Here is a 14,298-nt window from a genome sequence, read left to right as displayed (position 1 = left end):
AAACCAAACAATATTAGTTTAGAAGTACAGAGATTCATGGTCTACATGTTACTGGTCTTCACACTCAACTTGTAGAATGTGCTCCGTAATGAAATGTCATCTTAGTTTCATATTCACCGGCGAATGGTTTGAAAATTTCCTTCTCCGAGGACTTGATACATGTAATATGTAAATCCAGGCTGAAAAAAAGTTTTATATTCTTTTCTATCTTTCTTTCCTTTTATTGCTCCAAAAAAGTCAGAAGAACAATAATATCCTTTAAAATGTCGCACAAAAATATTTTTGCGGATTTCAAAATACGAGTGGAACCAGTTCCTGTTATATGCTTCTTGTCAAAATATGACAGATGTCGCTGACAGTTCACCTTTACCAAATGCTCAGCACAGAATCTTCGATATTTTATTGAACACAGATGATAATGGCAACTAACAACTCGGCTTTATGGCAAACAGGATGACTTCATCTTCTCCATCAACCTCCTTTATTTATGTAGCAATATTCCATTATCACTTACATATGGAGTTTATGCCTCTCAAATGATTCGATACGCAAGAGCTTGTTCTGCTATGATCAGTTTTCTAGTTGATGTTACAGGGGTTTCAACAGTCTCGTTTAATGTCAGCATTTCGCAAATTTTATGGTCGTTATAACGATTTAGTTTGCCAATACAACCTATCATTGGGTCAAATGCTGTCCTATGTAATTCATACCAATTGTTAGACCGTTCTTTACACCGTGATTTTGACTAAGGATTACTCTGTGTACCTGGCCAAGGTATAGGGCTCACGACGGGTGTGATTGGTCAGCAAGTAATGCTTACTCCTCCTAGGCACCTGATCCAACCTCTGGTGTGTCCAGGGGTCCGTGTTTGTCCAACACTTACTTTTATATTCCTTATGGGAGTTATGGGATTGATCACTTCGTTATCTTCACCTTTTCATCAATCAACCAATGGTTCCTTTGCCAAACGCTCGCCTCAATCTTCCACATCTGCTTCATATTTGGATATTTATTGAACATAGATGTTAACGGCAACGACAACTCAGCTTTATGGCAAACGAGATGACTTCAGCTTCTCCATCGCCAGCTTCCCATATTTATGTAGCAATATTTCAATATCGCATATATGTGGTATTTATATCTCAACTGATTCGATACGCTATAACATGTTCTGTGTATGGCCAGTTTGAAATCGAGGCAGGCTACAGACAAATAAGTTGATGTTACCGTGTTTCCACAATCTCGTTTAAAGTCGGCATTTCGTATACTTGATCAAGATAGAAGGTTCATGACGGTTGTGACCGGTCAACAGGGGTGCTCACCTCTGTTGTTTCCAGGGGGTCTGTTTTTGCCCTCTTAATTTCGTGGGTTTATTTTCATTTAAACACGAGACCTGACAAACGGAGGCCCCGTGTTGTTAAAGAACCCTCACTGTTATGGCCATGAGCGGTAAACATACAAATGTAGGTCTAAATTTGTGGAAGTATATGAGTGAAAAATTCTCGAAGAGACGTGAAACAAAGAACCTTGTGATACATGTTTACATTATTACTGTTTTATCAGCAACAAGCAAGATACAATCAATCAATCAATCAAATCTTTCATATCTCATTGTAATTTTCAATCAGAAACATTACAACAAACGCATTATTTGTTGGAGTCCGGGCAAATAGACACAAAAGTAACTGAACAAATTTAAGTACCAATCCCACACCTTCCCTTTTAATGCAATTAAAGTGATATTATTCGTAAAAGAATGTATCTTCTAGTGAAATTTTATGGTTTAGTCACATTTTAAATTTTGAAGTGAATATCATATCTCATTTCCGTTATAAAACATTAAATGATAAAAAAAAAATATCGTTGAGGATACATTGTTACAACTTGCTTTCGAGGAATATGCAACTCGATTTTTTCCCCAGTTAAATTTTGGAACAGCTCAATTTACTTTTTTCCGAATGAGATAAATACTCCGCTCTCGGCGGGTGTGACCGGTCAACAGTGAATGCTTGCTCCTCCTGGGCACCTGATCCCACCTATGGTATATCTAGGGGTCCGTGTTTGCCCAACTCTTTATTTTGTATTCCTTGTGAGCTATGAGATTGATCAGTGTTCGTTATCTTCACCTTTTCATTATGATTATGTTAAAAACAAATAAAACTAATACAATAGTGTAGATAGCCTAGTTAGAACATTTATAAAGAATGGACATGAAATGGATCAGCAGTAAACCAGAGAGAAGACATGTAAATGTTTATACTACGTATCCATCCCTTGCTTTGTTTCTCAGCACCCAATGCTTTACCAGTGCTCTATTAGACTGTATCCGAGCTTGTTTGCGTTTTTGCCTCGGAATCTGTTTCCTCAAAATTCGTCTTTGTTCCGTCTGTCATCTTGTTTGAGAAAACCGTAACTTCCGTATCAGTGTTGTCCTGTTCAGGGATGTCATTTTCCTCTGTATGCAAGGGGGCGTATTTATTGCCTCTATGGCGTGTCCACTCGTTTGATCCAACTGCCCTTATTTTCCCACCGCAATTCTTCATCATGTTATGTGATACGATACGATACACAATGAAAGCAACTAATATCACAATAATGGTCGAAATCAAGAGCACAACCGAAAACGTTAACCAGAAATCATCCACTCCACATTGCAGTCTGAAAGTTCTCCATTGTTTGGTGCTAAATAGCTCTTGGAGGTTTTTTGGTCCCCCATTGAAGTCGTCGCAAGTAATTTTATCCAGGTCGGCAATCTTCTTTCGAATTTTCCTCACCATCAAAAAAGTATCTTTTCTATAGCAATAACACCCGACTCTGTACGTCCCGAGGTATAGGGTAGACGCGTGCAAATTCAAAAGAGATTCTAAGATTACATCTCCGAAAGAATAACTTTCAAAACAGTCTCTGATAGACAGGATATCAATGCTGTTCAGAATACTTAGTGCTTTTGGAACGCTAGATCCAAATTCATTTCTGTCAATTATGATTGTAATGTTTGAATTTTTCTGAGATGCAAAAAAGAGTGGAGGGAGATATACGATATGGTTATCTGAGACGTCTATATAGTTCAAGTTGTGTAGGCCGTGTAGAATGCCTTCTCTCACGTGATGATCTGTAACTGTAATGACACCACTTTTTATAGCCTTTAAAGACTCGAGGGAAACCAATTTCTGTAATGATAAATTATCTGCATATGTTTCCGTATACGACACGTCCAAATCAGTTAGTAATGGAAAATCAAGAGTTATGCTATATGGTATAGGAAATTCTGTCCCAGACACATTTAGAAATTTTAATTGTGTGGCCTGAATGAATATATCCGTTTCTGTTGTCGATATTCTATCAGCATTGGAAATGTCGAGGTTTTCCAAAGTTTTAGGAAGTATGATTTTGAAAGCATCTTTTTGTTTTCTCCTTGTTTCATGATGTCTGTTATAACCGGCAGAAAGTGAATGTCTCCAGGAAACGTCACGTGATGACTGTGTATTCTGACAACAAATCTTGATCACTCGAATGTTTGGCGTGAACAACATAAGCGTTAGCCACAGTCGATGACTAGAGGAGAACAGAATGTTGTTGGAGGATAGATCCACCACCTCCAAACAAATCTGAAGCTTTTCCAAGGGAAGTTTAAACTCAATCCCTGATATGTCATTATTTCGTAAAATTAGTTTCCTGATACACATATTTCTTAGGTACTCTACATCGGTCTCATTGAGGAGGATAGCGTTGTAAGAGTTCAAGTCATGGTTATCAGAAGAAATAAAATAATCCAGATGTTTGTGTTGAAGGCATCTCAGAGTCCGCAGTACACGTTTGATTCCACAACTCACACCAAAAGAAACGGACAAGCCTTGGAGGTGTGGGAACGAGCAAAACAGGTCCTCGGGAAGACCTTTACAGAAGTTTTCTATATTATTATACAAGTTCAGATCTAAGTAGTGTATAGGGGAGTTACGCAGACCTTGAAATGAATCATTGGTCAGGGAGAATAACCCGTGTGGTATGAATTTTACACTTCTGAGAATCTTCAGTTTCAGAAACTTCTCACTGAAATGAAATCCAGGAAATATATCGATTGTTAAGTTCAGTAGTGATTCGAGTTTTGAGATTTCGCCATCTGGATATGAATGAAACGAATTATTGTAGATCTGTAGCGATCGGAGAACGTCGAGGTTGCTGAAACATCCGTACTGTAGAGAACCGGTTTCAAGTGAACAGCTTGAAATATCTAGTTCTAACAATGCAGGTATCGTTCTAAAAGCATTCGCTTGAACTGTTTTTATGTCATTGTTATTCAAAAACATGAATTTGACACGAAATGTAAGGTTTGTGAAAGTTTTTCCCTGTATCATTCTAAATTTGTTGTAGGATAAATCTACCGCTATGACATCACTTTTGTGTGTTGCAGGAATTTCCGGAATATAATCTAGGTTTTCATGACTGCAATTCCAGAGAAATCCATTTTCTGGCAGGCCTTTACTAAATGGAGATAAATTACACGCACTGGCTGTTCCAAAGATGCCTATGAATATAAATTTCCATTGTGAGTTAACTTACAAATTAATACATCGTCATGATGGCTGACTTCCTTTAATGTATATAATTATCAGCAATACATGTACATTTTGGGCATTTTGTTTTTGAACGCCAACTTTTGTGTTGTATTGTATATATGTTTTTACACTTTGTTCTCTGTTTTTTAAATCTTACAGTATTTTGTTTTATATCAGGGGAGATCATTAGGCAACTTTCATTAGCAACAATGTATGCTATATTTATGGGTGATCTCCCTTTTTTTACAGTGTCATTTTTATTTCTACATTAATTTGTTTTTATATCAGGGGAGATCACTACGCAATTTTAAGTACTACCAATGTATATCATTCTGGGTGATCTCCCCTTTTTACATTGTCATCACAATAAATGACAATTCACACAAGTAATGTTGTCTGTCTTACTGTTGGGGTCAGAGCAACACGTTTCTGTGATCAACATTAAACGGGTATTACATAAATCTAATTGCCTAGCTGGGTATAGCTCAGTAGGTTAACAGGTCGACAGCTGATCGGTAGTTCGCGCATTCGAGTCTAGTAGCGTTTTTATTTTTCAGATTACTCTCTACTAAAACTGCATTTTCTAACTAAATCAGGTAAATTGAAAAGTTCAAAATACTATTGTACATATCCTCCACTAAAGTATATATTCCTTCTGTTGATTTATGCAAAACGAAATATAGAAGTGCACAACACAGGAACCAAGTAGTTACTACATAGTGTATATGTTTTAATTTAATGTAGTTATTACATAGTTTATGTTTTAATTCAATGTAGTTATTACATAGTTTATGTTTTAATTCAATGTAGTTATTACATAGTTTATGTTTTAATTCAATGTAGTTATTACATAGTTTATGTTTTAATTCAATGTAGTTATTACATAGTGTATATGTTTTAATTCAATGTAGTTATTACATAGTTTATGTTTTAATTCAATGTAGTTATTACACAGTGTATATGTTTTAATTCAATGTAGTTATTACATAGTTTATGTTTTAATTCAATGTAGTTATTACACAGTGTATATGTTTTAATTCAATGTAGTTATTACATAGTGTATATGTTTTAATTCAATGTAGTTATTACATAGTTTATGTTTTAATTCAATGTAGTTATTACATAGTTTATGTTTTAATTCAATGTAGTTATTACATAGTTTATGTTTTAATTCAATGTAGTTATTACACAGTTTATGTTTTAATTCAATGTAGTTATTACACAGTGTATATGTTTTAATTCAATGTAGTTATTACATAGTTTATGTTTTAATTCAATGTAGTTATTACACAGTTTATGTTTTAATTCAATGTAGTTATTACATAGTTTATGTTTTAATTCAATGTAGTTATTACATAGTTTATGTTTTAATTCAATGTAGTTATTACATAGTTTATGTTTTAATTCAATGTAGTTATTACATAGTTTATGTTTTAATTCAATGTAGTTATTACACAGTTTATGTTTTAATTCAATGTAGTTATTACACAGTGTATATGTTTTAATTCAATGTAGTTATTACATAGTTTATGTTTTAATTCAATGTAGTTATTACACAGTTTATGTTTTAATTCAATGTAGTTATTACATAGTTTATGTTTTAATTCAATGTAGTTATTACATAGTTTATGTTTTAATTCAATGTAGTTATTACACAGTTTATGTTTTAATTCAATGTAGTTATTACATAGTTTATGTTTTAATTCAATGTAGTTATTACATAGTTTATGTTTTAATTCAATGTAGTTATTACATAGTGTATATGTTTTAATTCAATGTAGTTATTACATAGTTTATGTTTTAATTCAATGTAGTTATTACACAGTGTATATGTTTTAATTCAATGTAGTTATTGCACAGTGTATATGTTTTAATTCAATGTAGTTATTACATAGTTTATGTTTTAATTCAATGTAGTTATTACATAGTTTATGTTTTAATTCAATGTAGTTGTTACACAGTGTACATGTTTTGATATTTGATTCACTATAGTTACTACATTATTCCATGTTAGTCAACTATATTAGTGCTCCATGCTTATTTTTCGTATCTGTATGAACAATGTGACACACGTGAGCGATATGGTCCGTGGGCCTCGTGTTTTGTACAACACCTATCGATTTTTTTAAAAAGAAAGGTAATCTTTTTAGATAACCTATTTAAACTTCCTGCTTGGATACAATATTTAAATTGATGTCAAGGATATGATTTTAAAGAGAGTTTTTTTTTAATGATAAATATTCCTGACACAATATATATGATACCCTGGATACATATGGTCGACATCTGGATGGATACACATCCATTAATGATCTGGATAGCAAGCTCTTTTCTCTAACCAAGCTATCTAAAGTGTTCTTACATATCTCCCAAGTTTTTAATATATCAATGGTTAACACACTTGGACATAGTCATAAAAAATCTTATGGAGACCGTTATAGATCAAAGCTGACAAAAACACTTCAAAATCATTTATTCTCCTTTTCTGCCAAATTTCAAAAGTAATACTCAAAGTGTGATGTATATTTCAATGCATAACCATTTCTTCAGTGTTTATGCCTCGCTATATTTTGTATGACAATATCACAAGTAAATTGTTTTAGTATTCTTACTTGTCAAGACATAAATTTTACAACTGTATGACGCCGGAGTCGTATAAAAACAACTTTTTACTGAAAGAAAACAACAAACGTATACTGTCATATACATGTACTTACAGAGAGACGTCTGTAAAACCCACACCCACAATATCACGTTCTTAATCTCGGCCATTTTGCTGATATCTCACTACCTTAACGTAAGTCAGATAGATCTAACGCCGGGTAAACCACATGCACCTGAATGAAAGGTGATTACAGGCGCGTATCTACATGTAGCCCTGTTTGGACAGGCGAGGGGTCTGGGGGTCGCGCTAGGCATAAATGACCAAAATCCAGTATGTACCAGGTTTCAGTGATATTTGGTATCAATGGACATGTTTATTTGAGACACATATTAAAACTGAGTACCCACTGGACATTTTAAATTCCGCCAACTGTGGTACAATCGCAAATCCATTTACCAAGGTTTATCCACCCTGGAAGCCGCGGAACTTTGATCAAAATATAAGAAGAGCCCCGACGAGGGAGAGTGTGAGACGACCCTCAATTCCCGTCCGATCACTCAAAATTCGCAAAATGGCCGTGTCGTCATTTTGACGAAGCGAGGAAAAATTTAGGACGTCAGGAGGATCAACAATAATTCAAAGACGTTTTAATCTACGAACTCGGAGGTCTCTGTAAGTTTCCAGTCCGAGCTATCGTCCATCCAGTGAATTAAGCGTCCGTTCTCGTGGTCTATCAAATCACAGTGCCAAGACCTTTCCCTGGGCGGACATTTATGCCACGAGAAAGCGGATGAAGGATCGCAATTTAACCGTTCACGAGGATCGTGGAATACCAGGAACTATACGAATTTTCAGATCGGCAGACGAGCAATCATTGGACGTTGTGTGTTTTCAGATCGGTAGACGAGCAATCATCGGACGTTGTGTGTTTTCACGCTCAGAGGGACCTGAGTCGTGCGGCTCAATACCGAGAAATTCCTCCCTGCGAGGATTCACCCGGAGAACACGAGTCTTGGTTAAGCAATGTCTACAAACCCTTTCGAAAGAGTCTTACGAAAGTATTGCCTTTCCGTAGCATATTGGCTGTGGTCTGGCCGCCGGTGAATGGGAAATATATCACCGCAGGATCAGAGACTTTGCCAGTCAATTTGAAGGCAAAGTATACCTGGTAAAAAATCAGAATGGGGTTATTACAGCAATATATCAAAGAAATCAAAAGCGCACGGGTTTGAATGTGTCGAGTGTGAGTAGTATATAGTCGCACGGGAGAGCGGGCGTGTTTTATGTCGCTCTACCATAATGGAAATTTCTTGCACTTATTGACTCTGCGATACTGCTTTATATTGATACCTGGGACAATTTATTCAGTGATATTCAGTGGTAATGATTTAGTCCATAGTTTTGGACATTCCGTCAAGCAGCCTCCAAAGAAAAAACAACGTAACAGAAGTAAGCAGAACAAAGGAACTGTGAGTAGTAACATGGCATCACAATCCAATAACTCACAACCCAACTTCATTTGTAATCAACAGTTAGTTCCAAATAATCAACAATATACTCCTAACAATCCAGCATTTCTATCTCAATCTGCCCCCTCCCAGTTTCAACAAGTTAATCCATAACTCCTCCCTGGTAATGCGGGCGGAGGCGAGGCGGATCTGATTTACAATACAATGTACTGGAAAACTAAAAACAACTTGATTATGTTATCTCTAGAGTTTCCACTCATGTTGATCTCAGCAAAATTATTTCTTCGCTGGACGTAAAAATGTCGGTGTTTGGTAGAAAGTTGAAAGAATTTAAACAAAAATCAGTTGACTTTGAGACTAGCATGCAGTTTCTTTTAAATGAAGTTGATAGCCTGCGTAAGGTGTCAGATATTGTAAAATTGTCCAAATATGATGTTGACAAAAACATTGAATTATCTAATTCCGAAATTGACACTTTTAAAAACAAAATTTAGATCTCAAAGAATCTCATCCAGATCTTCAATGCCACACGATGCGAGACAATTTGTTGTTCTTTGGTTTTCCGGAAGATGGATTTGAAAATCCCAGAGAACCTATGTGGTAATTAATTAAAATTGAAAATCCACGAGACATTAAAATAGAGAGAGAGAGAGCGCGTCGTCTTGGGAAACGCAAGCAGGGAAAACACCGGCTTATTGTTGTGTATTTTTACTCTAACGAATGGAATTTGAAACTAAGTGTAGAGAAAACGAAAGTTATGCTTTTTCGTAATGGTAAAAAAATAAGCATTGATAACAAATGGTTATATGATGGGCATGAACTTAAATTGTAGACAAGTTCAATTATCTGGGCATGTCTGTATCTTACAATGGCAAATTTAGTCAAACTCAAAAACATGTTGTAGATCAGGGTAGAAAGGCATTGTTTGCGTTAGCATCAAAATTAAAGAACCATAACCTCAATATAACTACACAATTGGCTGTGTTTTGATACATATGTTAAAAGTATTTTGTCCTGTGGATTAGAAGTTTGGGGGCTTTCAGAAAGCTCCCGAAAATTGAAAAACTACATTTAATGTTTTGTAAAAAATTGCTCGGTGTTAAAAATCCACTTGTAACATTTTAGTATATTGTGAATTGTGAAGATTCCCACCGAGAATTCATAGGTTAATAAGGATTTTTAAATACTGGCCAAGTACCTTCAAACTGGTTCAATTACTAAGTGTTCAAAATGTCAAAGAATTGGTTAAATTAGGTAAATACTTGTATTTGGTATGCTTAAAAAGAGATGCTTAATTTAGCTTTTGTTCTATTTATGTATACTCTCTTATGTGATGTCTGTATATATATATTATATTTGTGTTATTCTGTTTCTGATGAGCCGTTCTCCGTGATGAGTAACTTACAGGTTAAAGAACTAGAACTAGAATCTGTGGGTGATTAACGACGACAAACATCACTGTGCTATTGTTCCCCAAACAAATTAAAACAGAACCCTGCTTGGAAGTTGTTTTACTTTACACCTGATGAAAACAATCACCGATGTTTTTAACCATGGGACGTCTTCCACCGACACCCAAACACCTGCCTACGAATGCATGACAGTCAACATTTTTCGCAGCAAGTTAGGATTGGGCAATAATCGTTTCGTTCAAATTCTGGAATGGCGGGGAGAAGTAATGGTGGATTTCAGAGAATGGGAATCCACCAAAGATTCTTTCATCCCTACGAGAAAAGGAATTGACTGAGTTTGATGCAATACAAAAATTTCTTAACTGGTCTAAAAGATGTCGTGGATCCAGCTTTCAGGTAATTCCACCCTTTTAGAATTATAAGTTAAATCTTTTATTTGATTGTTTATTCTTCAAATAATATATCTTGGTAAGAAATGAAACTGGTAAAATAAGTGTGTTGCGGTACTAATGATTTTTTTTATCAATTAGAACAATATACCTGTTATCAACGTCAAACAATTGCAATTTTCTTTAAACATCATTATCAAAATTTCACAAAAACTAGTTGTGACGATATAATAGTATTTATAACATTAATTTCATGAAACTGTCTCTTTAAAAAAATGTACAAAATGTTGGTGAAAAATATAGGAAATCTATCATATAATGGACTTGACAAATAATCTAATGAAAACAGAGTTATTGACCTTGGATTCAATACTTTTAAAACATATAACTGATTATTCATATATAACTTAGACTTTTGAAATATTTTATGGTTTTTTTTACAATAACTATCGGAAAAGACTCCAACAAAATTTATGTTTCTGTCATGCATAAATCTTATTAAATCATTGACTTTGCAAAATCCTATGGCGTCACAGGAGGGAGGAAATACCTTAAACAAAAACGAGGACGCTAAATTTCACGTCGGAGGAAACGGAAAGGGTAAGGTCACAGTTTTTTTAATTTATTGGTTTACGGATTTAAAATTTGTTTTAGGGTCGGTCGGGAGAAAAAAAAACCATTTTCAATAAATCATTAACATCATTTCGTGAGTACAAATAAACAAAACATCATTAAATATTAGATAAAAAAAAAATTCTTTAGAGTGACTAGTATGTTATGAATTCTGAAGAAAAAATGCCTTTTCAAATTCAGTGTATAACTATTACATGTATCTATGTTTCACTTCGGTAGAACAAAAGCTGAGAATGTGTAAGGTCATATCTCTTTTATACTGTAAAGTATCCAGTATTTATATTATGTTGTTCAGTAATGTTGCTGTATATGCTCAATAAAGATTTTACATTTACAAATTGTAAATATAAAGATTATTTTAATATAAGCACTATTACAATTTTATTTAGTAATTCAAATTTAATTTCGAATGTTTATACCCCCATGAAATAATTTTAACCCCATTTGCCCCACATAGACATGCCCTTGGAATTCTCTGAAGGTGGTAGATACCACCTTTTTTGAAAGAAATGTTTCTTGTTTTTTCTTTTTTATTTGATACTCAAATTCATTCCACCACTACACAAAGTATACTAATTGTCGAGAAATATGCATACCTTTCTGAGTTTCATCTGGGATTTGGTCATATTTTTACAGGCATTCATTATGATATCAAAAGCTCTTAACAATTTCTCACACTGTTCTATTCCCTGTTCGGATTTTTGACGGCAGAGATGCACGTACATGTCTTGAAATACATTTATTATGACATGCACTGCTGTGGTATAAAGTCAATAGTTAGAATATTCTAACTGTGTCTCGGTACAGGCCTTCACCACACTCAAACCGGGTCCATTGGGCATTATCACTTTAACAATGGAACATCCTATCTAGTAAAGTCGCTAACAACTGTACCTTCCCCTCATCTTTAAACACCCAAATAACACTGCATTTCGTGTTATGTTAGCAGCAAGAATATGAGAAATATTTATTTCTATCAATTCCTTTTTTTCGTGATGAAATGCCATCTGACATCTGTTTGGTCGACAAGAATGATATAGGTATCGTTACTGTCATCAGTGGCCATATCTATTTACATGGTTTTTAAAAATACGGAATAAAGAAATTTCGCAAAACGAATAGTGATTACCAAATACGAATCAATAGGTCTGCGTTTCACGATTTTCTATTTGTAAAATTGAAAATGAATTTTATTGATATGTTGGGTACAATCGGCGGAATTAAAAAAAAAGTAGAAATTTGCATTTGTTTTTCGATTCCCCAGAAATTAGGGTCGATGGATCCGTAAACCAAGAAATAAAAAAAACTGGCCTATCCCTTGAGTGGATTGGACAGTACTGGAAACCCCCCAGTGCCGACGACAAAGGACGCGATGCACACGGGTGAGCTGAATTAGAGCAGTTTACATTACTATTAGTGCCATCATCTAATTGATGTTCGATAAAGGTTAGAAATCCTAGGGATATTCTCACTGAAGTACTTCATTACCAAATTATTAGTACATGAAACTCGAGACTGTCTGAATATTCTTGCATAATAAATCTCATTATCGACAGTTCTACGGATGTCGCATGCTGTTGACTGTCGGTGGTTGAGCACTGGGCTTTTTAATGACAGTGTGCAAAGTGTTAGGAGAGAGAGGGTAATATGACTTTCTAAACTCATGTTCCAAATAAATTCTTTATTTCTCTCTTTCTACGCACTGTCGACTGTCTACTATCAAGAAGAAGAAAGTAAGTACTTTTTAAAAACCAATTTTCTAGACAGTGTTCCATATATGATAAATATTGATCTTGATTTCATATAGGCACCCTACTCACATCTATTCCATGTCTTGGATACAAGTACTCCCATGTTAACTCCTGTGGTAAGTATATTATTCATGATATAGTTTTAGCGATTGAACGAAGCCTATCTAAATATACTGATATTTACTTCTTTAGTGAATATTTCATACTCAAAGTTAGCGGGGGTATGTAAGGCGAAGATAACGAACAGTGATCAATCTCATGACTCCTATGAGCAATAAAATGTAGATAGTTGGGCAAACATGGACCCCTGGACACACCAGGGGTGGGATCAAGTACCTAGGAGGAGTAAGCATCACACCCGCCGTGAGCCCTATATCCTGATCAGGTAAACAAAGTTATCCGTAGTCAAAATCAGTGTGCCAAGAACGGCCTACCAATCGGTATGAAACACGTCAGACAGCATTTGACCCAACGATAGGTTGTATTGACGAACTAGATCGTTATAACGACCATAGAATATGTGAAATGCTGACTTCAATTGAGACTGTTGAAACCCCTGTACCATCAACTTGTTTGTCAGTAGCTTGCCTCGATTTAAAATCTGACTATACGCAGAACAAGCTCTTGCGTATCGAATCAGTTGAGATATATAAACACCATATGCAGGTGATATTGGAATATTGCTACATGAATATGGGAAGTTGACGATGGAGAAGCTGAAATCATCCCGTTTGTCATACAGTTGAGTTGTAAGTTTGCCCTTAATGTATACTTTCAATAAAATATCTAAGTATGAAGCAGAAGTGGACGACTCTGTGGTGTCTTTCATTTCGAGCTCACAGGTATATATCGAATCTACATATGAATGAAAATTATTATTGTTAATAGACAAAACGTCGTCGATATATCTAAATATCGAATTGAATGCCACAACAAGATATATTTTCTTCTCGAGTAGAAGTCTTTGAATAAATTCTGCTTCATATGAATATGGAAACAGGTCAGCTAACAAAGGAGCACAATTCGTGCCCATGGGAATTCCAACAGACTGTTGGAAAACTTGATCACCAAAGACCACGAAGATATTGTCAATGAGCAACTCTAGCATATTTTTTTTATTTCAACTTCAGAGTACTTGTGCGTGGAATCAGAGTGGTGTTTAACAAAGTAAATTTTTGGATGACTGATCACTAGATATGACTATTTCCTTTTTCCGTTTTTGTTGAAGAAACAACTGTCTATGATGTAAAAAAAAGTCTAGTCTTTAATTTATCGTGAGGAATGGTCGTGTATAGTGTTGAAAAGTCATAGGTTTTAATGCTATTGATTTGGGAAAAATTCTGTGATTTCAAGTGTACTAAAAGTTCTTTAGAATTTTTTTAGAATCCACATTTGATTAACACCACTTCTGGCATATGTACTAACACGACTAAAGCTGTCACCTGCTTTCTTCCATTTCCCACAATATATCTGAATCTACTTG

At 34.9% G+C, this 14,298-nt stretch overlaps 1 protein-coding gene across 1 annotated transcript; it reads right to left on the bottom strand.

Moving 5' to 3' along the window:
* Positions 1 to 1,539: 1,539 nt before the first annotated feature.
* On the bottom strand, positions 1,540 to 7,378 carry LOC125668635 (toll-like receptor 4). Its single transcript, XM_048902955.2, has 2 exons — positions 7,274 to 7,378; positions 1,540 to 4,525 (listed from the first exon to the last, which is right to left on the bottom strand). Exons 1-2 carry the CDS (start codon positions 7,326 to 7,328, stop codon positions 2,316 to 2,318), a joined length of 2,265 nt encoding a protein of 754 aa, XP_048758912.2. The 5' UTR covers positions 7,329 to 7,378; the 3' UTR covers positions 1,540 to 2,315.
* Positions 7,379 to 14,298: the final 6,920 nt, after the last annotated feature.

Source organism: Ostrea edulis, chromosome 4, assembly GCF_947568905.1.
Source record: "Ostrea edulis chromosome 4, xbOstEdul1.1, whole genome shotgun sequence".
Taxonomy (NCBI): domain Eukaryota; kingdom Metazoa; phylum Mollusca; class Bivalvia; order Ostreida; family Ostreidae; genus Ostrea; species Ostrea edulis.
Note: the sequence above shows the minus strand (reverse complement) of the source record. Positions and strands in the feature narration are given on the sequence as shown.

What these genes read in the sequence shown, in the direction of transcription:
- LOC125668635 (XM_048902955.2), bottom strand. Translation starts at nt 7,328, where the DNA reads ATGGCCGAGATTAAGAACGTGATATTGTGGGTGTGGGTTTTACAGACG. An exon ending in GGTTTTACAGACGTCTCTCT is followed by an intron (nt 4,526 to 7,273) that starts GTAAGTACATGT and finishes TTATATTCATAG; the next exon opens with GCATCTTTGGAACAGCCAGT.